The 22,565-nt window shown below is 39.4% G+C and overlaps 2 protein-coding genes, 1 long non-coding RNA gene and 1 other non-coding gene across 9 annotated transcripts; 1 reads left to right on the plus strand and 3 right to left on the minus strand.

Annotated features, from left to right (window-relative positions):
• Positions 1 to 3,123: 3,123 nt before the first annotated feature.
• On the plus strand, positions 3,124 to 18,081 carry slgA (proline dehydrogenase slgA). Of its 5 annotated transcripts, none has more exons than XM_065868736.2 (12): positions 3,124 to 3,283; positions 5,051 to 5,585; positions 9,847 to 9,968; positions 11,365 to 11,451; positions 13,467 to 13,648; positions 14,326 to 14,361; positions 14,807 to 14,871; positions 15,466 to 15,644; positions 15,704 to 15,878; positions 15,943 to 16,296; positions 16,365 to 16,542; positions 16,614 to 18,081. In XM_065868736.2, exons 2-12 carry the CDS (start codon positions 5,136 to 5,138, stop codon positions 16,817 to 16,819), a joined length of 2,034 nt encoding a protein of 677 aa, XP_065724808.1. In that variant the 5' UTR covers positions 3,124 to 3,283; positions 5,051 to 5,135; the 3' UTR covers positions 16,820 to 18,081. The 5 variants fall into 5 exon arrangements, with proteins under 5 accessions (XP_065724808.1, XP_065724811.1, XP_016931808.1 ...); XM_065868739.2 differs by lacking the exon at positions 9,847 to 9,968 and adding an exon at positions 10,234 to 10,355; XM_065868737.2 differs by lacking the exon at positions 3,124 to 3,283 and adding an exon at positions 4,171 to 4,303.
• LOC136117770 (uncharacterized) lies at positions 5,227 to 6,800 on the minus strand. 2 transcript variants are annotated; one of them, XR_011604701.1, is made up of 2 exons: positions 5,986 to 6,800; positions 5,227 to 5,696 (listed from the first exon to the last, which is right to left on the minus strand). It is a non-coding gene; the product is annotated as an uncharacterized lncRNA (long non-coding RNA). The 2 variants fall into 2 exon arrangements; XR_010655311.2 differs by lacking the exon at positions 5,986 to 6,800 and adding an exon at positions 5,849 to 5,887.
• Positions 18,082 to 19,816: 1,735 nt separating the features above from the next.
• Ddx56 (putative ATP-dependent RNA helicase DDX56) lies at positions 19,817 to 22,023 on the minus strand. The gene is made up of 4 exons (XM_017076299.4): positions 21,868 to 22,023; positions 21,050 to 21,801; positions 20,416 to 20,844; positions 19,817 to 20,362 (listed from the first exon to the last, which is right to left on the minus strand). Exons 1-4 carry the CDS (start codon positions 21,931 to 21,933, stop codon positions 19,927 to 19,929), a joined length of 1,683 nt encoding a protein of 560 aa, XP_016931788.2. The 5' UTR covers positions 21,934 to 22,023; the 3' UTR covers positions 19,817 to 19,926.
• Positions 20,919 to 21,011, minus strand: LOC118878280 (small nucleolar RNA Z30a). Its single transcript, XR_005014783.2, has one exon. It is a non-coding gene; the product is annotated as a small nucleolar RNA Z30a (small nucleolar RNA).
• Positions 22,024 to 22,565: the final 542 nt, after the last annotated feature.

The following is a 22,565-nucleotide window of genomic DNA, read 5'->3' on the forward strand; positions in this document are numbered from 1 at the left end:
CTGGACTGCAGATGGCGCGGGGAAAATGGCGAAGCATCCATGACACGAGAAGGAAGTAAGGCTTCCTTCCTAACTATTAATAACATAAATAAGAACAACCTTTAAAAATTCAATTTTTGACAAATTGTTTTTAAAGAATTTTAATTGTTTTTGTTCAAAGAAGCAATAATACTACCAGATAACTTTATAAACTGTTGTTTTTTTTCTCCCTAAAATAAACATTTTAAATAAAAAATTCCCCTCGGCCAATTGGTTTCGTTTCGCTATTTTTTGGCATTATATCGTTGGATTTTCATTTCCACAGTCAATATATCCTGTATATAGAAAAGCTATTATTTTTTGTTGATGTTTTTAAACTAGATAATCTCAGAGGTAAACAAGACTTTTTTAAAGTGTAAAGTTAAATATACATTATATAAATGGATTCTTTTAAGAAAAAATAAATAATTTTCACATCTGCATAGAGTTTTATCTTTTTTACTATCAAACTTTTACAGAAATAGATTTCAGCAACTTTTCTGCTTTTAACCTTTTTTACATTAAATATTGACTTTTGGAAAAGTGACATTAAAAAAAGAGTATCGTCACTATACCATACACTCGACAATGTTTATTAGGGCGGGGGGTAACAAATGGTTACATTTATTTCTTTATTTAGTCGATCGTATAAACACTTTCGTCACAAAAGTTTATAAAAGATCTTGATAGGGATTACGCAAGAACTTCCGTTTAACTTACATTAGCGATTTCGTATATTATACCCTTATATTTAAACCTTTGCAGAGAGCATTATGATTTCAGTCAGAAGTTTGCAACGAAGTGAAGAAGACGTTTTCGACCCCATAAAGTATATATATTCTTGATCAGCATTACTTGTCGATCTAGTCATATCCGTCTGTCCGTTTCTACGCAAACTAGTCTCTCAGTTTTAAAGCTATCGGGACGAAACTTTCCCAAAAGTCGTACTTTCATTGCAGGTAGTATATAAGTCGGAACGAGCCGGATCGGACAACTATATCCTAAAGATCAATATTTTTATTGTTAATCGATAAGAGCTATCGGTGACGATGAAACCGGTCTGCAAGAAAAGGAATTTAAAAAATTTCCTTTTGAGAATCAAAAAATTGTGTTTTCGGGTTTTTTTTAATTTATAGAGTTTCAAAAAAACCCGGGATAAACTTCCGTTTAGCTCCAACGCCTGATTTTGTTTTAACTTTCCATATCGACGTGTTTTTGGGTCCTGATTAAGGAAAAAATGGTAAAAAATGGCGCAAATAACGGGATCTTGAAAAATAACGGTAAAAGCCGTAACGTTTTGGGTTTTTTGCTGTTTTTTCCAAAAATATAAGGAACATCAAAAAAATTTTAAACAAAAACAAAAGAAATATATATAACGGATCTTTTTTGTTATAATCATTATTTCCAAAGCTCGCCGCGATTTAAGAAAAAAAAATATTTCTTGTGACATTTAGAAATGCTTTTTATATAATTTTTGTTAACACATTTTTTTTTCGTTTTGTAATTTGAATATTATTTTGTTTTCTTACCTTTATTTTTAACTACGACAACTGAAATGCTCTTTCCAACACTTATATTTTGCTTATACTTTTCATTTAGACTTTACTATTTTAATTTCGTGTTCTTAAAAATTTTAATGCCGTTCTCGTGTTTTGGTCGTACCATCAATAAAACAACGAGTGACATCAATATCAACACGCCGATATAACAACAAGCTTTCGTGCGATATATCGAGCAAAATGACGCAAGTGTGCTCCAACGGTTTCTTATTTTCAAACCTTGTGAAAATGTAATCTTATTTAGCGTTTTTAACGAAAACTATTAGTTTTACAGAAGAAATGTTTAAGATATAAATTATTAATTTCCTTAATAGCTTTCATTTCTTCCCGGAAAAATTTTTTTTTATATTAATATATTCGAAGATATTTACGAAAAACAGGTCTTACCGTTATTTTCCACGATCCCGTTATTTGCGCCAACTTTGACTATTTTTCCCGTAATCAGGACCCAAACTAACGTGGATATTGAAAGTTTGGACGATATCGGGTGTTGGAGCTAAACGGAAGTTCACCCAAAACCCGAAAACCATTAGACCATTAGGACCAAAATATCATTTACAAATAACATCGATTTTCGATATTTCGGCCCAAAAATATTTCACTTTAATATATTTTTCAAAAAAATCATCGATGTATCGATATTTTGATATATTTTCGACATCCCAACTTGAGAGATGCTTTCGCACCCGTACGCAGACTTGTTGTAGGTGTTAAAACTATTGGCTAAGGCTCGAGTTTTCCCGAGTGGTTTTTTTTTTCGTTGTAATGATGATTCTGTGGAAAGTGGCTATAAAAAACAGAAGTTCATTCGACGAGCGATAGCGCGATGATTTTATGAAATATCGGTAAAAGTTCGGTGATGCCAATAACTTAAGCGCTCATATTTAAATTACGTAGATGGCAAACGTTTTTAATTTTTGTCATAAAATACAAACTTTAAACAACATGTTTCGACTAGATCTACAACCTTGGTTTACATTCCATTTTTTTGTAATGATCTTAATTTAGAAAATAATAAAAAAATAGACTGTATTTTGCTAGCTCTTCAAGAATCGGGCTTTTGGGTAATCATTTTCGCGACAACAAAGCAACCCTGCTTATCTGCCAGCGTTGCCAGACACAGCCAAAGCTCGGGCTTTAACCGGCTGAAAAATGAGTGGGCGGGGAAAAGATTGCGCGAGCGGTTGTCAATGGGTGTCGGTAGAGGGGTAGAGGGGAGTTCACTGATAAGATAAGAGCAAGAACGATTCCTGGCCAACCACCAGGGGCGTAGATAAGCGGCTCGCTTTTAATTGGAGAACCAGGGGGACAAGATGGCGATTAATGTTCGATCCGATTTCTTTTTTCCGCTCACGTGCAAAGCAAACAGCTGCTGGCGCGCCACGCCCCCTCTCCCTTCTGTTGCTACAATTTTCTAACTCTGCTTTCATCCCCTCTGCCCCCTCACAACTCATCGTGCTCAGCACTCGTTTTGACCATTTCTCGCAAGCTTTTTTGGACGAGCTTTCGCCGTTGTTGGCCTTAATTTTGCTTCATTTGTTTCAGTTTGTTCGCGAATTCAGACCCTTGCAGTCGTTCTCTCTCCCTCTCGCGCGTGCTCACGCTCTCTCCCGCGCAGCAGCAACAAAAAACCAAAAACCCTTGAAAGAACAACCTAGACTAAAAAATCCAAAATAATATTATAGTACTTGTGTGTCTTTTGTGAGGTGAGAGTATGCACTTGAAGAAAAATGTTGACAAGTCGCAGGCTTCTGTGAAATGTTTGTCAAACACACAAGTTTTTCTTTAAAATTGTTTGGCGATTGTACTAAATTTTCGAGAAACAAATTCACAAAATTTCCCTAGTTGTTATCCTGTTTTGTTGTATGGTTTGTTTCTAGTTATGTATCTTAGCTCGTTTTTTGAAGTGGCAGATGAAAAGAGCAAAATTTAAATTAAGAAAAAGAGCAGAAACCGCAAAGCAGGGAATATAGGAAAATAAGGCAGGGAAAGCGAAGAGAAATTTGCAGTGTACAATGTACATACAGACGTGTGTGTAAGTGGTACGGTATCATTAAAGGATCTCTACGGAGAGAGGGAGAGAAAAGTAAGCAGTGTTATATAATAGGTACAATTCGCCGCATAGCAACAAAAAAGAAACAGTAAAAAACAATTCTGATGAATTCGCAATTTAAGTTTGCTAGCTCTGCCTCTCCCTCTAACCAAGGCGGTGAGAGCGGTAAAGGGATTTCGATTGACCATAATGAAGTGTAATGAAATCTGTGCAATGAAACCCGCCAAGTTTTTTTCGATTTGATTGCAGCTTCTCGTCTGGTGATTATTTAGCGGGCCGCTAATTAATAAATAAAACGAGAAAAGGGGGTTAGTAAGAGGAAAATAGGAGGATAAGTGGGGGAGAATCAAGGAGAGCTGCAATTTACACCAATTAGTGTGTGTTCGCGGCGCATTTCAATTAAATCCAAACAAATGCCTAATAAAAGCAAAGGGGCTCGCATGCCTGTGACGTCACATGGTCACAGAATCTCAGTTATGTACATTCACAGTTACATAAACGAGAGCGAGGCGGCGAAAAGGATTTTCCTCGTATCCTTCGTTTCGCTTCGTTGAATTCGCCGAATGTCGGCTCTCAATTCGCCCCTTTTTCTGGCGTCTTCGTCGCATTTGGTTTCGTGCTTTTGCGGCGTGTACAACGCTCAAAGCGTAATAGAGTAAATAATAAACGTGAAGTAAGAAAAAAGTGAAAAATACACATGAAAGCAAAAGATACATAGATCTCGGGCAAGAAATTCAATTTTTTTAATTGAACATTTTGAGGTGTACTCGCGTACGTGTGTTTGTGTTGTGCGCTGTTTTTTCGGCTTCTTTTTCCCGTTCTTCCGCTCTCTCCCTCTACGCCCCATGCTTTCGCAGTTGTTGTATAACATTCAGAGCGAGCGTGAGAGGAAGAGAGCGACCCAGAGCGAAAAGCTCTCCCCAAATCAGTCAAAATCAGCTGTGAACAGTGGCGCTGGCAGGGGCAGAAAACAATTATTTTTGTTTTGTTCTAAAAAAATGATGTGTTAAATATAAGTTAGAAAAAAAGACTCATCGGAGAATTTTCGTGTTGGATAATGTTGAATTATCATCGCTAGAATGTAAAAATAAAAGACTTACAAACATTTAGTTCTTCCTTTTTTAAATACATTTTTTATAAAAATGATTTTTAAAATGTCCTTTCGCAAATTACTTTAATTGTTTATAAGTTTTCATAAAGATTTAAATAAATCTTGCCAAGTTTCAATGAAAGTAAATTTTATTCTAAAGTAATTTTACTGTTAAAAGTGAAAAAGGTGTCCGCTCTACTTTTTTATTTAATTAAGAACCTTCTTAGCCCCCTTTAACAAAATCTAGAACACGCCACTGACCTTCCTCAGGTTTAATGTAATTCGTAGAGATTATAGTGATATTAGCTCTGAATTTTCCTTTCTTTACAGCAACAGCAGAGATCGGAGTAAGTTTTAATTTTTGTCTCAGAACCCGGAGAGCAGATAGCCCAAATAAGCCGCAGAATCCCTTGTAATGGCTCTACTTCGTTCGCTGAGCTCCCAACGAACAGCCCTCAGTTTGGTCTACGGCCGTAATAGCAGCAAGTCGAGCAACTCGGTGGCCGTTGCCGCCTGCCGGAGTTACCATCAGCGCGGCAATAGGAGCTCTACAGCCTGCGGAGAAGCAGCATCGGAGTCCACAAGCGGGGTCAATGGGGCGCGCTACCTGCACTCCGGCAACCGGCCGTCGCAGGCCTCGACTCTGGTCCAACCGGACCTGGTGGCTGGCGAGGCGGTGAAGCGGTCCGCGAAGCAGAGCTCGTCCCAGGAGCCAGTGGGCGGCTCGCCACAGAGGGATCCCCTGGACGTGACCTTCAATGATCCGATTGCAGCCTTTAAGAGCAAGACAACCGGCGAGCTGATGCGCGCCTATTTGGTCTACATGATCTGTTCCAGCGAGAAACTGGTTGAGCACAACATGACGGTGAGTTGGCCGGTGTCCCCCGAGTTCCTCCTTCTGCCGAGTCCTGCGTCCTTTGACCCACTTATTGGTCCAATTTGTCGCCTAGCTGAGCTTTCTCTCTGGTTCCGTTTGCTGAAAAATCAAGGGGATATATCGTCAAGGGGTCTGCGGATACTCAACCCATGCTTAATAATTGGAAATATTTCTAAAAGATATAGTGATTTTCGAACTATTAATAATGGCAAAATCATATGTGAATATTATGTTCCAGCCTTAAAACCTACCTCATTTTCCACACCTGATAAATGAATTACAAATCATTTTATGGGTGGAAATTTGGCTAAAATTAAACTAAAAAGATTCTTTCAAAAAGTTCTCCTTTTTTCCATTTCAAACAGGCGAACGATTTTCTTCTACTCACCACTTAATGCAGTAGGCAGTGTAATTTTGATGGTTCCTATAGGCTAAGAAACTTCCAGCTGCTGCTCCCATTCACTGAATTTTGATTTTCCTGGCTACCCGAACTTGTGTCAGGTGCTGGCTCCCATCCTTCTAATTTTCGGAATTCCTTTCGCTTTTCAATTCACTTGACCGCCTGAGAGCTTTCCCTTCCCCACTCGTTTTGATGAATTCATGGCTAATTGCTTGTTGCACCTGATGCCACTTTTTGGCAGGGTCTGCAGTCGCATAGAAAAATTGAATGAGTGCCTGATTGAAGGCAGGAAGGAAAAACTTTGCCATGCAAATTACAAAGGGGTGTGTTGGCGATGCGGTGGTGACCTTGCCTCGCTCGTTGTTTGCTCTTACCTCGTGCGTATTTGCTTTGCGACACTTATGGATTTTATAGACTGAATAATATAGGCTATGATATAGTCAGGCCCCCGAATGAGCGCCAATAAGAATCGTTGGGAAATTCCTCTTGTACGTCCCCTGCTTTGGCTTGCATGTTTCTATATAATTAGGTTGGCAATTTTTTTCCCATAGCGATCGATTGATTGCTTATCGATTACTCATGCATGCATCGTAAGGAATTTAATTTATTTATCCTTTTTCTGCTCGATGCAATTCGCATTAAAAGAACATTCGGACAACTCCCTGCAATTGAAGATATCACATAGCATTATTCAGCCTTCGACGAATCGTTTAATGTATTTATACTCTTGATTAGAATTACTAGCCGAGTCGGTCTAGCAATGTTCCTCTTTAGTCTAACCGTTCGGTCGTATAAAGGACTGTAAGGACTAGAGAGTTGAGGTGTGACTTGCAGTTTTGACTCTTCTATATTGCAAATTTATTATCCCAATGTGTAACTCTGTGTGACTGTCTAGAGTGCACATTTTTGAAGTTTTTGTAAAAGTGTAAATGGATGGGATTTGCATTTGTTTATCAAAACCCATTAAAATTACCCACTAAAACCCATTTATTAACCATTAATTCCTAGCGTGCAGTTTGTGAAACAGTTTGTCTGGCGTCCACATTTTGGAAGCCAAATAGTTATTTGAGATACAGATTTTTGGCGTTTATTTAAAAATGTTTTTTAGAGTGTACTTATTTTTTCTCTATTTCTATATACTGTATCACCTCGATTGCTTTTGGCGACCGAGCGGTGTGGGTCTCGTGATGTGTGAGAATATGTATTGATGGGTAAAAAACGGGGTGAAAGTAGGAGGGACACTGACAGGTGACCGAGGGTGGTGTTAGCTGTGGGTTTTTTTCTTGGGGGCCAAAGCTCAACGGCAAACACCTGTCCTCTTTTCAAATTGTTTGCCAAAGAAAAAACAACCAAAAATCGAGAATAGAATACGAAGCAAGAATTTTTTTATGTAACCAGTTTTGGTTGATTGTATTTATATTGTCGGCTGACTGTTATTTTCGCCAAGAGTTGTACTCAATTAATTACTTCAGTGCTGTCAACCAAACCGGTTCTTCCCAGACGGAGAATGACTCCTGGCTGCTCTCTTCTCTTGATGGATCCCGCATCAATCGGATCACACACGTGCCCAGGAAACATTTATCAAAGGCCAATGATCTTCTTTTTCAGTTTTCCCGCTTTTTCATTGTACTTTGTGAACTCCAAGTTCCTGGGTTGCCAAGTGAGATTCTTGTGACAGTTCATAGCCTGGTGTATTTCTACATGCTTTGCTTTTAATTTTCTTAAATTTAGCACGGAGTTAACACAAAATAAAGTTGTCCATTATTTCTCAGATTTTTCCTAAAGCAGATATATGATATAGTCCTCGATTTTTACAATTCAGTAATTCAGAAATCTTAAAAAAGCTATACCCGAAGTTAGAAAAGAATATTTCTTCCACTAGTTCAAGATAGTTTAAACATAATAGGGTCGGAAATGTCACCCTCAATGCGTTGCAAAATTCTGAGTGAAATCATAACACCCGATATAAAAAAAAAGAATTTTGAAAAAGTTATTATTGTTTAATGTCTAGTATCACGATTTCTTTAACAGATACATTTATGATTATATAAATAAAATGTAAATATGTAGTTGAATTACAAAATTTTCGGACTTTCAGTTGCGGCAAAAAAAAATAGCACCAATGTAGGCAGTTCTTCTTTGTGCTATAAAATGTCAATTTTTTGCAATATTTTTAATCTGTTTTTAAGAGTAAGTAGGGTTACATATGTATCTAGTAACTAATAAAAGTGTGGTTACGCCCACAATGCGAACGGTTTTTGCAACTAAGAAACATTTCTTCGGTTTAAAACTTCATTTGTTCAGAATCGTCGAATTCTTTAAATTAAAGATTTTTAGTGACCATATCACTAACGTAAACCTATACAGGATGAACGTGTCCACTTTGAGAGCTCAGAAATTATAATGCTATTTTGTGCGTAATACAAAACGCATTTATTTTGGCAGCCTTACCACGATTTTAAAAACCAAAACAAATCAAATAGAGAGTCGTCCCAAGTTTCAAAACCCTTGAGCTAAATGGTATAATGAGGTCCTTTAAGGCCTCAGAACTAAAACACATCGAAAATCTTTGCAGAAATGTTAAAAAACTATGTTTTAAATGCAATCCGAAGAAAAAAAAACTGCCCTTGAGCTAATTTGAAAGAGCCACACAACAATAGCCCCAAGGAAAAATTCTGGAGTCTAGGGACGTCAAATCCTTTTGTTGTTGTTGCAGAACAACAATTTTTCAAAGCGATTATTTTTAAGTTTTTAAGCCTTTTCTTTAAATGGTGCCGCATAACTATGCAATGTTTTTGATAAATGTATCGAGTTTTAAAAACCTTCCGCATTGTGGGCGTAACCACTTTTATTTTAGTTACTAGATATGTAAACCCTACCCTACTAACCCTTACAAACAGAATACAAATATTGCAGCCTAAAGAAGAAATGCCTCACACTGATGCAATTTTTTTTTTGCCGCAGCTGAATACCTCTTATTTAATAGTTTGGGCCGTTTTAGCCATTAAATTGTTCTTATAACATATTTTGTTTTCTAAAGAAAAATGGAATACAAATTGACGTTTGTGCCCATCCGTTAAGTTTAAACATGTTATTATTGAAGTACACATAATATAAATTTATATATGCAAGTTAACAAGTAAAACGCAATATTAGCATGAAGTGGAAATGTTTTTTTTACTATAAGCTAAGGATTTTATGCGAACCAAAGTGATATCATTATTGTTATCGTTACATTTTTTGAAATATGGGAAATTTAAAAAATAATAAACAGGAGGGGTCTCTTATCGCTTGTTATTCTGTTTTGATGGATGGACTCGAGACGGGTCGTCTTTCTTTGACTGCTCAGCTCAATTTGGAAATCGAATGTTTATATGCGTGTTGAGTTGGCACTCCTTTAAATAAATAGCATACAGCTTCTTAATAACAATACACATTACCGCCTCCGCAGTTTTTGTCGCATTTTTCCTTGCTTTCCCCGCACCGTATTGTTGGACTTTGGCTAAGATTTTGTTGGCCTTGACTTGGTTCACGTTTTTTATTTCGCCTTTTGGCCAAATTCCAAATGATTTATGTGCGAACCAGTCGCTGACAAATGAAACGAACCAGAGAAGAGCGGAAATCAGGAGAGATCTCAGCTAGCAGCGATTGTATATAGTTTCTTTTTATCTTCCAAGAACTCATTGTCCTTGTTAAACCACAATATTATTATCTCAAAAAGAAAATTAAAACTGTATCAAATTCAATTTTTGCTACCGCACACAACATAACAAAATACCGAAAAACGATAACCGAAAAACTTACTAAATATACCGCATAAAACCGATCAAAACAAACGAAAATTCGCAGCTTATGAAATGGTCAAAGAACGTATTGGGTCAACGGTTATTTACAGCATTGATGAAGGCGACCTTCTATGGCCACTTTGTCGCCGGCGAGGATCAGATCAAGATCATACCCACATTGGAAAGGTAATTGCCAACCACGACACTCCCACTCACTTATCGCCCTTTTCTTTTCTTTTCTTTTCTTTTTTTTCCGTTTCTATATTGCTTTCTGCCGCCCCTATGGTTTTGTGTTTACTTCATGTTATTATTTTGCCCGCGAATCGGGCTGCGAAACGGTTATGCGAAACCCGCTTAAATGCCCACACTTGTATTGCAATGGAATCTTTAAAAAACAAACAAAACATACTCCCGATAACCATCGAAAAACACCGATTACGCCGAAAAACAGCTGCTGAAACTAGCACGCAACCTGCTCGGCCAGAAGCTCTTCGTCCTGCTGATGAAGTCCAGCTTCTACGGACACTTTGTGGCAGGCGAGAATCGGCACACGATCGTGCCATCCCTAGAGAGGTTAAACTCCTCCCCCTCTGCACACCATGCATCCTAATATCCCGCATATGTGTATATTAGGGTGGGTCCCTTTGGGGCTCTTCAAATCGTAGGGGGGAACATATTCTAGGGACAATTCCAAGCAACATGGCTAAAGAAACTATATGGCTAAAACCACGCTTGGCCGCCCGCATATGCAAGAGCAAAATACTGGGCGTATGATGAAAAATATCTCAGTAGCCTAGAATTTGGAATTTTTGGTATGGACGTGGAAATTGTTATAAAGCGCTTCGGAGAACACAATCTTGGGACAATTCTAGGTCATATTGTCAAGTAAACTATATACTATTAGGCATATAGTTTTTTTTTTGCAATATAACGTTTTTTGCGACCATACCAAGGTATCAAATTTAAGGTTAATGAGAAATTGTTCAAAAATACTGCGGAGGGTCAAGGTGGTTTTGAAGGCACAATTTTTTTTTAGAAATATTGCTAGAATTGGCCCTAGATTATGTTCCGCCTCCCCTACGATTTATCGTTTTCTTGCGTCCTTACAAATCGACCCAATCTAATGTACATGGTTTTAGTCAAAAAAATAACACTTTAAACTCGATTTATCCGAAAAAATTATATAAAAACCAGAATTTATGATATTAGCTCTGGTAAATTCAGAAATGTATGCTTCATAAAAAGTGCTATTACTTTGACCATATCTGTATATCCATATACACAATTAATATATACGCACACATGTGGCTACTAATGATGCAAGTTCCCGTCCAATCAGCAAACAAAATTATCTAAGAGCCAATCCAAGGTTAATCTGCATGAAAGACCAACTCGAACCATTGAATGAACCCCAATCTGAACTCGCACCCTTTTTAACAAGAATTTAAAAATTTCTATAAATTATGCACATTAATTTTTCTCCTCGAAACGCTAACCAATTCATAATAAATTATTTTATTTTAATCATTTGTCTTTAAGAAGATTACCGAAAGCTTAAGCTGATAAGTTTCAACAATTTCAGACTACGATCGTTCGGTGTTAAGCCGATTCTCGACTATTCAGTTGAGGAGGATATCAGCCAGGAGGAGGCCGAGAAACGAGAAGTTGAGTAAGTTTTTCCATTTTTTTTAAATATTCAACCATAATTGCAAGAATGCATATATTTATTAGACATTTATTTGGTAGAATGGTAATTCAACGTTTTAAAGATTACCTAGGCATTTTACTATTTAATAACATTTATTTTTGGATTAGGGATTGTACTCAATATTTGTTTATTATTAATTTTGTGTTCTTATCATGGAAATCGGAACCATTAACCCAAGTAAACCGATTTACTCGTTGAGTAAATTGCAAATGTCGTATTTGTTAGAAATTATGTTACTGGTAGAAGGAAACGTTTTTCGAGTAGGTAATACCTATCGACATACCGAACATATTTAAAGTACAAAGACGTTAGTGGCAGCACAAGTTTAACAAATTGACACAGGAGGTCGCCTTTTCCAGATTTCGCCTTTATTTTGAAATTCATAGAAAACGGAGTGTCTGTTAGTCGGGGCACTCGACTGCCGAGTTTTCTATCGAGTTAGTTATTTACCAGATTACTATAAAATAACGTTTACACTGCGTTATCACCATGTTTAGAGTCTAAAGACGCACGGCGTTCAGCTCAAAATTAGCTCAAAAATAAAAGACACCACGATTTATTAAAAAAAGCGGCTTTTTATGGGCGGGGAAAACTTTTTTTATTTTAATCGATAGGTATTGACGAATTCAGTTTTTAACCGCCCACAGTTTTGGGCGGTTTGTGGGCGTTATAGCACATTACAAATAATAACAAATGAATCAAAAGCTAAGGAATCAAACGAGTCCCAACCCGCACAGCTCTTATAGTTTCTATGTTCACAGCCTTCACACAGACAGACGGAAAAATGTATATACTTTATAGGGTCGGAAATGTTTACTTCTACCTGTTAATACTTTTTCCCGAATACTCAAACACATTGTACCTTTTACTTTACGAGTAACGGTTATAACTATAATGGAAGCTAACTTTTCAAGCCAAAGATTTAATACCCTTGCTAATCTTATACATTAAAGTGTGACTAAAATAAGATGAATAACAAATATTAATCATTTAACAAAAACATATAGGCAAATATATTTACAAAAACATACAATTTGTACCTATTTCATCCTGTGGCTCCCATGGTAGCTATAGGGCATAGTCGACCGATCGTCCAAATTTTTCGTTCTAATAATAATTCGATTTGTAAAGTTTCACGTTTCTAGTCTTTAAGCTTCTCAAATATCTTTAAAAATGGACAATGTATACTCATTAGTTAAATACGTATCGAACGTTACCAAAGATATTCCAATCGGTTAATCCAATTAAATGTTATGGATTTTTAAAGATTTTAGGGCTATTTTAAATTGAGACATAATTATATTATGTTTTAGGATCCTTGTTTCTTGTGTCGTATAAAGCAGCATAATATACAGCATAGATACAGATACGCGCTATATGTCGTTAAAAAAGTATTTTAAAATGCTAATTACGATATCTACCATAATTGAAACAAACAAAGTATTTATGGCTTAAAATTTTCTTGCGTCAAACTTTTGTGCATTTTTTTCAAAAATGATCAAAACGACATATACGTTTGAATACACGCCTATAGATAGCGGCCTTGAGATTCCTCAACTTTTGACATATAGGAAAACTCGCGTTAAAAAGTTGTCGACCTGTAAAAGTTTATACTAACATTTCCTGTTAGGGTAAGAATACAAACAATAGGAAGGCAATTGTCCTACTAAAAACTGCTATAAATATATGAGCTTATTTTAAGTTTCTTCCCTTGCAGCGTGCCGACTAAAAACACAATAAAAAGTGTATTTATTTAGTCGAATGTATAATCATTTTTCGTCACAAATATGATATTAGAAATTTTGTACGTTGAAGGTGCGTTATGAAAATGAATAAGAAGCTGACTAAACAAACCCAACATATTCTAAGATGTTTTCAAATTGCAAGTTTTTCATTAGTTTGGAATGGTCTACTTTTTACAGGTTTTGGATTAATTCTCTAACTCTTATTAATCGAACTGTTTATTTCCCTTCCAGGTCTTCCGTTTCCAGTGCAGGAGAACAAAAAGAGGAGGGCAGCATGCCGCAGTACCATGTGGACAAGTCGTTCGCCGACCGCCGCTACAAAGTGAGCAGTGCTCGAACCTACTTCTACCTAAACGAGGCCACCTGCGAGCGGAACATGGAGATCTTCATAAAGTGTCTGGAGGCCGTTTCAGGTATGTTCTTGGCCAGTTGTCCCTGGCCGATTCGGTTTAGCCGACTCCTGGCTCCTTACGTGGAGTTGTCGTACGGCATGCAAGTTCCTTGAGTTTCACCTCACGATCCTTAATTTCCTTCTGTACAGCAACCCATTTTTAGATCGCGTGCAGCATAAGCCACCATTGCTAACAGTTAAGCATGCTGTTTAATTTTTTGTTTGATTTCCTATGGACTAAATGAAGAACACGATGTATCAATTCCTAGACCACGAAAATATTTTCATTTTAAGCTTTGCTTAACAAGTTAAACCTAAAACTACTTAGAACTTCGGCTGAAAAAAAATTTTTTTATATTCAAAATTTTGGATTTCATATGGTTTAAGACCAGTAGGATTTTTATATTAGATAGGTTTTCCCCAATTATAAGCATTTGTCCCAACCTGTGATTCGAGAAGCACGAAGAGTTCAATGCTTTTGGGGCTTTAAGCTGTATCCTGCTGGACCTACTCCCATTCGCTATTTTTCACTTTTTAAATCTATCTAGTTAACGCAACTTTTAATTGATTATTAATAAATTCTTTCTTTTGCCCCGCAAATATCCTGAAAATGGTACCAACCTATCGTTTATCGAATACCCCACATTAATCAAAAATCCCCAAACCAAAATAATCGTTGCAAAATCCAAAATTGAAAAGATGATGATCGAAAGGCGCCCCGGGCAGTGGCCACGGGTAAGCCGAGAAATTAAAAACACTCTCCCCAAAAATACAGACAAGTAACTTAAAAACTAAACAACAAATATTCAAAACAGCCAAAACAGTAAACCATTGATGGCCAAATCCGTAGATCGACTGAGCAAAGTAAACTAGTTTAACTTTTTGACGATTTCGTGTGCACTTAGTTTTAGCTGGTTGTTGTAATGTATTTGGCTAACCGTAGCCGTTGTTATAGCCGTATCTGTACTGTACCTCTATCTGTACTCGTTTCCCGTATCCGTATCACTTGAAGTTTGTAAAGTGTCGTCGTAGTTAGAGATACATGTTGTATACCTATAGAATCCGCTTTTCGTTCTTTACCTTTGCCACCGCATCGCATTCACCGATTGCTCTGCTCTTTTTCCAAACGCTTTTTATTTCAAACAACCAATCATCGATTGATCGGAATATCGACCTGCAGGCGCCACTTTCGGAACCGGCATCACCGCCATTAAACTCACCGCCTTGGGTCGTCCACAATTGCTGGTAAGTTTCCACAATGTAATCTTCTTAAGACCCAAATGGGAAACTTAAGTTATACGGAGAACAGGGGTCAATGTTAATAAATAGTAAATCGAACATAATTAATTGGTTTAAATCAGTGGTCGCCACGGAATACAATGACATTTTTTCTATTAGTACTCTTAGTACATATGTTAATACTGATAGATAAGTAATAGATGTATGGTAGTCGGGGCACTCGAATATAGAATACTAGAATGGAACGATTTGGAAGCCCTTTAAACCAGGAGACCACCATAGCTATGGATAATAATCGCGTTGTGGCCAGAGAAACTGAGTTTAAAGTCACGCATTTGCAAAAGAATAATACGGGTTATTTTCGACAACACAAATTCACGCAGTCTAATATCGGGGTCTTATCGGAGTCTTATCGGGGGCCACAGAAATCGCTTTGCACCGAATTCAGTTAGATTTTATATTGATGTTGGTCAGAATTCCGCGCCATTTTAGCGCTACGCGATTTTTGTAGTCTCCCAGTTTATGATTTCCTAGTAAAGAAGAAATTTAAATGTAATGTAAAAGTAATAAGATATACCAATTTCTCCTCCTTCTTTCCAGTTACAACTGTCCGAGGTTATTATGCGCACACGCAAGTACATGGAGGACATGGTGGGCGGTCAGGGCAATGTGCTGACCCACCATAAGACTATCAAGGATCTCGAGAAGTATTACGCCACGCTGGGCGACAATAAGGATGTGAAGGAGTTCTTGAACAATGTGACGTCCGATAAGGAGGGGTGAGTCCATGTGTACCTGTAGGCCTCCTCCCGATCTCAATCTGTGTTGCCACATTTAGAATCTTGCATCTGTTCCCCTGGTCGGGAATCGTAGACGAGGACTCGCAGCTAAGCGACACGTTCCGTGTTCCCGACCCCCAAACCGGCCAGATGCGTCGACTGATCTCACAAATACCGCCCAAAGAGGAGGAGATGTTCAGGAACATGATCCGTCGCCTCAACACGATTGTAAAGGTGAGATGAGCCCCCAATTAGAAAATAGTACATCTAATACATATATGCGTTTTGTAAAAACCAGGCTGCTGCCGATCTGGATGTGCGCATCATGATAGATGCGGAGCAGACCTACTTCCAGCCGGCCATTTCACGCATCACCCTGGAAATGATGCGCAAGTACAACAAGGACAAGGCCATTGTCTTTAACACGTATCAGTGTTACCTGCGCGAAACGTTCCGTGAGGTAAACACCGATCTGGAGCAGGCCAAGCGTCAGAACTTCTACTTTGGCGCCAAGCTGGTGCGCGGTGCCTATATGGACCAGGAGCGGGACCGTGCCAAGTCGCTGGGATATCCGGATCCGGTGAATCCCACATTCGAGGCAACCACGGAGATGTATCACAAGACTTTATCCGAGTGCTTGCGACGCATTAAGGTGAACTAATGGAATTCTCGGTCTTCAGTTACTATATGTTTAAACCGTGAATCTCTTAATAATCACAGCTGATGAAGGACTGTGATGACGATGCCAGAAAGATTGGCATTATGGTGGCCTCGCACAACGAAGACACCGTGCGCTTTGCCATCCAGCAGATGAAGGAAATTGGCATTTCGCCGGAGGACAAGGTGATCTGCTTTGGTCAGCTGCTGGGCATGTGCGACTACATCACCTTCCCACTGGGTGCGTTTCTATACATTAAACCCACGTTGCCATCTATTAATATTTAATCTTTGTTATTTAACCAACTACAGGCCAGGCGGGCTACTCGGCGTACAAGTATATCCCGTATGGTCCTGTGGAGGAGGTGCTGCCTTACTTGTCGCGCCGTGCCCAGGAGAACAAGGGTGTGCTTAAGAAGATCAAGAAGGAGAAGCGACTGCTGTTCTCCGAAATTCGGCGCCGTTTACTGCGCGGCCAGCTGTTCTACAAGCCCAAGGGCAACTATGTGCCCATCTAAGCTGGCCTGGATGGATGAAATCACTTTCTCACCCGAACACACACCCCCGAGGTGGCAGACCTGTTGGCGTTTATATCCGGCTGAGGATATAGCCAGGACTTCTATCGCTTCGGGAATATTTTAATGTTTTTTTTTGTCGTTCTTACTACTCTTACGAAATTTGCGTATATCTACAGTATATATATGAAGACTTGTGTATATACCAAGGAGCGAGAAAGTTCTAAATCACTGTGACCTCTTGCAAATACGCAGGATCTTCTTCATCCACAAAAAACTTCAATTAGAGACGGTAGCACTGAGCAGTGGTCATTTTTTGATGAAATAATGTATATTTTTACGTCTTGTTGCAACAATAATCTAAACGAGTTCTGTATGTGTGTTACAAAGAAAACAAAAAAAATGAAAAAACCAAACTAAAAAACGTAAAAAAATGTGAGGAAAGGGAACGAATGTGGAAGTTCCACATGGAGGATATTAAAAGGGGATTGAATTAAAGCGACATTTTTTTAGCATCGTAAAAAATAAAGCATAAAACGATATGGTATATACATATTATATACAATATAATGAGAGCAAAACGTTTATAGAGATATGTACCGATCTATATCTACATAGATACATGTATGTGTATGGCTGCATTTTAGTCTAGATTCATTAATTTTGTGTTTGTGCCTCTTCCTCATTATCAGTATCAGTAGATATCCATTCTTAATTTGCGATGTGATTTCATACTTTGGTTACCCTAAGTTACTACCATAAACTATATTTATATAGATCAATAGCAAGGAAGAGTCCAGGGCATTTGTTCCTCATGATTGTGGCCATCCCATCCGAAATAGTCAAATAATACTGTCCATAGGAACCAGGGAACCGCGCATACCTATACCTAAACCTAGCAAGTTTTATTACGATTATGCTAAATTAACTTAAATGTATATGTTTAATTTAGCACTTAAAGAAGCGATATTATAAAAGTCATTACTACCGATAGTCGATGGATGAGAAACCGCAACCGCAACCGGCTTCTATCCCCCTGATTTTTCCGTTTTCATATCCGTTCCCCGTTTCGATTGCTCAGACAACTATATAGACAGAAGACAGACTTGGCCATATACTAAGGAGCGCAGACCGAACCGAATATTTTTTTTATTACTATCCTCATTATTATTATTATTGTATTGCATAAACGCTATAAATAAATGAATAAATAATTGTATGAATGTTAACTATTTCAATGACAATAATAAAATGTTAAAAACGAATACCCTGAGTCGCTTAAACTTAATCTAACTGCAGCTGCACACAGCTGGGTAAATTATCCGAATCTCCGCTAATGGTGATCTATTGTTCCCGGGATGTTAGGTATGACGAGCTCAACTGGTCTCCAGCTGCTGGGCAATCATTGCTGCGATTTACTATGATCTACCGGTAATTTGTATAATGTGCCCGTAAATTCGTTTTCTGTCGCTGTTCAGTTAGAGAAAGTGGGCATGATTTAGTGCCTTCTCCGTCTGGCTGGTTTATTAGCTACTCAACGACAACACAAGCAATACGGTTTTAGGCTTCCTGATGTGTAATATTAGGTAAAGGGCGTTTATTTTCCTTGTTTCTAAATTAACTTAGGGTATTTTCACTTAAAATGTCATTTTCACTTACATAATTAAAATGTGGGCGCCAGACAGACATTAGAGTTATAGTTGCTTGTGGGCGTTAGCGTGGCTCTTCCCTAAAACAAACTTACGCTGCGTGAAATCCCTTAGAATCTGTATGCTTAATCCCAACTTTCTAGCTTTTATAGTTTCATTATACCCGTTACTCGTAGAGTAAAAGGGTATACTAGATTCGTCGGAAAGTATGTAACAGGCAGAAGGAAGCGTTTCCGACCCCACAAAGTATATATATTCTTGATCAGGATCACTAGCCGAGTCGATCTAGCCATGTCCGTCTGTCCGTCTGTCTGTCCGTCCGGATGAACGCTGAGATCTCGGAAACTATGGGAGCTAGGCTATTGAGATTTGGCGTGCAGATTCCTGAGCTTCTTACGCAGCGCAAGTTTGTTTCGGCACAGTGCCACGCCCACTCTAACGCCCACAAACCGCCCAAAACTGTGGCTCCTACAGTTTTGATGCTAGAATAAAAATTTTAACTGAAATGTATTGTTCTCATCAATACCTATCGATTGACTCAAGTTTGCCACGCCCACTTTAACGCCCACAAACCGCGAAAACCTGTGACGCCCACAATTTTCATGCTAGATAAAAAATTTTAACTGAAATGTATTGGTCTCGTCGATACCTATCGATTGATCCAAAAAAAAAATTTGCCACGCCCACTCTAACGCCCATAACGCTTAAATCTGTATACCGCCGGTAGGTGGCGCATTTTAATCTCGCTTTGCTGCTTGCATATCTCCATATAGCTGAGTAACGGGTATCTGATAGTCGAGGTACTCGACTATAGCGTTCTTCCTTGTTTTTACATCCTAAACCAATTTTTATATCTAATTGTATAATTTGTATGCATATACTCAAACTTCTTTTCATCAACTCAAGAGGTGAAAATATATTTGTCAAAACGTGTGTTTAAACCGCTGATCCCTGAATTCGACCGAAACTCTTACGTACATCTTTAAAAATTCCGCTTGAATTTAGTGCCGAACGGTCTCTGTTGAGCCGCAGGTTATTTGGGTTTTAATATAGTGGCAAATACCACTCTGGACAGAAGTTGGTTGGAACAGAAAAAAAGTGTTGGACTATGAGCGCTAGGGAGACTGTTTTGAGTCCAGTGCAGACATGGGATTTTTTTGTTAATAAATATTCAATGTTCAACAAGCAAAACTTTAGGTTACCCCTAAAAGAAAGTGGTCTAGATTTTCAGCAATACACTTCCAGCCCTCGCAGTTATTATGAGTTTATATTTTCCCTTTTTTAATTTAGTTTATCCATTTGCTACTATTTTTTTTTCCAAAAATTAAAACGTTATATAAAATTGTTCACATCTTGTATAAAGCTATTTTTATGTTTTTCTTAAATCATACAAACGAAATCAATTTTTGCTTACGGACTATAGCGATTATGGATACCGATTCCCCAGAGGCATTTGCTTCCTTACAACGCCTTCTTTTTCCGCCGGGGGGCAGGACGATTTTTGCGGAAGTCCACTTGGCTAACCATCAGCGGATCATTGCTCTGTCGCTCGAAAGCAGCCTTTGCAGCCGACTGTCGTGGCTGTTTGGCCTCCGAAGCTCCGGCAGTTGATGCAGTAGAACCAACAACTCGCTTCAGAGCCTTTGGCACAATGTACTCGGGCATGTCGGACAGGTGACTCTGAACCTTGATGGCGCGCAATGGCTTGTCGTGCCGCAGTGCTTGCAGATCACGCTTGTTCTCTTCAAAGAATCCCTTTAGCTTCTCGCAGTTTAGGATCTCCGTTTTTATCTCCCGTATGCGAGTATCGTGGACTGCGACTCGCGTCGCGGCTCTCCAGCAATCCTGAGCACGATAACGGAAGGATTCTACCTCATCCATCTTGAACTGGTAATTCCTAAAGGGATTGGTTTGCAATATCACCTTTTTATGTGAGTATTTACCACTTACTTGATGATCTGCTCGCCTTCCAGGGCTGCGAAGCTGTCGCACAGTTTCTTCTCTACGGCGGCGTTGACCTTGGCCTCCTTCATGCTCACAAAGGATAGGACGGAGCCCTTGTTGTTCCCTCTGGCCGTCCTGCCAGCCCGATGGATGTAAGACGTTACATCCCTGGGAAAGTCAAAGTTGATCACGTTGTTCACGCAGTGGAAATCAATACCGCGGGAGGCACTCGACTCTATGTCGCCAGTGCGCGAGGATTTGCGGCTGGCCGAGGACTTTCCCCCAGGCTGCTCCAGATGATGTTCATCGGAGGCTATAATGATGTCGTAGGTGCCCTTGTTGAACTGACTGATTGTGTGGATGCGAATGTTGGCCGGCAGCTCAGAGTTCAAAACGCAGGCACGGATGCCGAATTGCTCTAGAAACAGGCGAATCCTGAAAAGGTTAATTGGAGAATAATAAGTGTCTAATATATAAGTGCCATGTCGGTATTTAAGGTTAACTGGATGTGCCATCTGCGAGAAGATTAGTTTCTAGTCATGCGTGCGCCAACTGTTGCCAGCTGCCCACTCCCGGTATTCTTAGGAATATCTTCATTGGCTCTAAAGGACTTCTAAAATTAATTTCATAGTTTACTCACTTGTAGCAGCGATCGATGCTGTTCACGAAGATAATGGTCTTCCCTCGTATGAGCCTTAGCTTAAGCAAAGCATACAAAATAGCCGGCTTGTCGTTCTCCTCAGCCAGGATGCGCTGGTGCGTCAACTGATCCTGAGGCACCAGTTCTGGCTCCTCGAGCTTAAGCGTCACCGGGTTGTTCAGGCACAGACCCTTCATCCGCACTACATCGTCGGTAAGAGTGGCGGAGACCAAGATAGCCTGGTAGATCGGAGGCAGGTGCTTGATCAATCGCTTAAAATCTTTCTCGTAGCCGAAGGCAAACACCAGATCCGCCTCGTCCACCACAAGGGTCTCCACATGCTTCAGATCCACCACTCCTCCGGCCTCAGCGTGCGCTAGCAACTTGGCCGGTGTGGCCACCACGATGTCGGGTCTTTCGGCCAAGGCGTGCCGCTGGGTCACTGCGTCGCTGGAACTGCCAGCAATGTCCGCCACGCGAACGACTTTGCCGCAGGACTCGACCAGCTGCTCGATCACCGTCCGCGACTGGCGGCAAAGCTCCTTAGTGGGTGCCAGGACCACGGCGCTGACGCACTGCTCACTGGCATTTAGTTTGGAGTTAAGGATCTTCTGGATCAATGGCAGCGCGTATGTGGCCGTCTTTCCGGATCCGGTACGCGCACGTACCACCACATCCTTACCTTCCAGAAGCAGCGGAATCGCCGTGGATTGGATGAGCGTGGGCTGCTGCCAACCCAGGTGGGCCACCGCCTGAAAAGTAAAGGGAGCACAGAGTCTTCAGTACTAGAGCTATCGGCTGGGATTGAAGGAACTCACCTTTAGGATGCGCTGATCCAGCTCCAGTTCATGGAACTGCGCCATTTTCTGGGCTTTCTGACTCATGGCGGTCGGCGATCAGGAAACCCTGGGAAAATGCGCAGCACGCGTTCTCAGCCGCAACAACAAAAAGAGCGAGAGATGGGATTTATTGGTCCATCGACTCTCTATCGATAGTTCCAGAAAATGAAAATTCCAAATCTACAGATATGAGTCCATGTAAAAACCTAGTTGGATTTAAATAACATACCGGACGCGTTCTGCAGAACAACATGATACCTGATCACTGATGGAATTTTTACGATAGTTCTGCTGAACGCACAAGACTACTAATCATGATGTAAAAACTATTGCATGTAATTGTAAAAACTATAAACATGGGCCATTTAAAAGAAAGAAAAAAGCTATTCTATATGCCCGCGGAGTCGCTGCACCCCGCTGGATTAAAGATTTGCTTTTTAAAGGACACACTGTAGTTGTTGTTCTTCTTCGAAATTAGATGCATTTGCAACAGCGACGGCCTATGTGAACAGCCTGCAAAAACTTGTTCGCCGTGAGCAGGGATATAAAGGAAAAATAGTGTGTATAAAAGGCATGATTTACAACATAGAGCTGCAAAAACATCGATGGTAGCACCATCGATAGTTTTGATGTTTGAGGAGAAAATATCGATAATATTGCGATAGTATCGTTTATAT

This window comes from Drosophila suzukii, chromosome X (genome assembly GCF_043229965.1).
Source record: "Drosophila suzukii chromosome X, CBGP_Dsuzu_IsoJpt1.0, whole genome shotgun sequence".
NCBI lineage: Eukaryota > Metazoa > Arthropoda > Insecta > Diptera > Drosophilidae > Drosophila > Drosophila suzukii.

What these genes read in the sequence shown, in the direction of transcription:
- Ddx56 (XM_017076299.4), bottom strand. Translation starts at nt 21,933, where the DNA reads ATGAGTCAGAAAGCCCAGAAAATGGCGCAGTTCCATGAACTGGAGCTG. An exon ending in AGCATCGATCGCTGCTACAA is followed by an intron (nt 20,845 to 21,049) that starts GTGAGTAAACTA and finishes TAACCTTTTCAG; the next exon opens with GATTCGCCTGTTTCTAGAGC. An exon ending in GAAGGCGAGCAGATCATCAA is followed by an intron (nt 20,363 to 20,415) that starts GTAAGTGGTAAA and finishes CAATCCCTTTAG; the next exon opens with GAATTACCAGTTCAAGATGG.
- slgA (XM_065868736.2), top strand. Translation starts at nt 5,136, where the DNA reads ATGGCTCTACTTCGTTCGCTGAGCTCCCAACGAACAGCCCTCAGTTTG. An exon ending in GCCCCGGGCAGTGGCCACGG is followed by an intron (nt 14,362 to 14,806) that starts GTAAGCCGAGAA and finishes ATCGACCTGCAG; the next exon opens with GCGCCACTTTCGGAACCGGC. An exon ending in TGGGTCGTCCACAATTGCTG is followed by an intron (nt 14,872 to 15,465) that starts GTAAGTTTCCAC and finishes CCTTCTTTCCAG; the next exon opens with TTACAACTGTCCGAGGTTAT.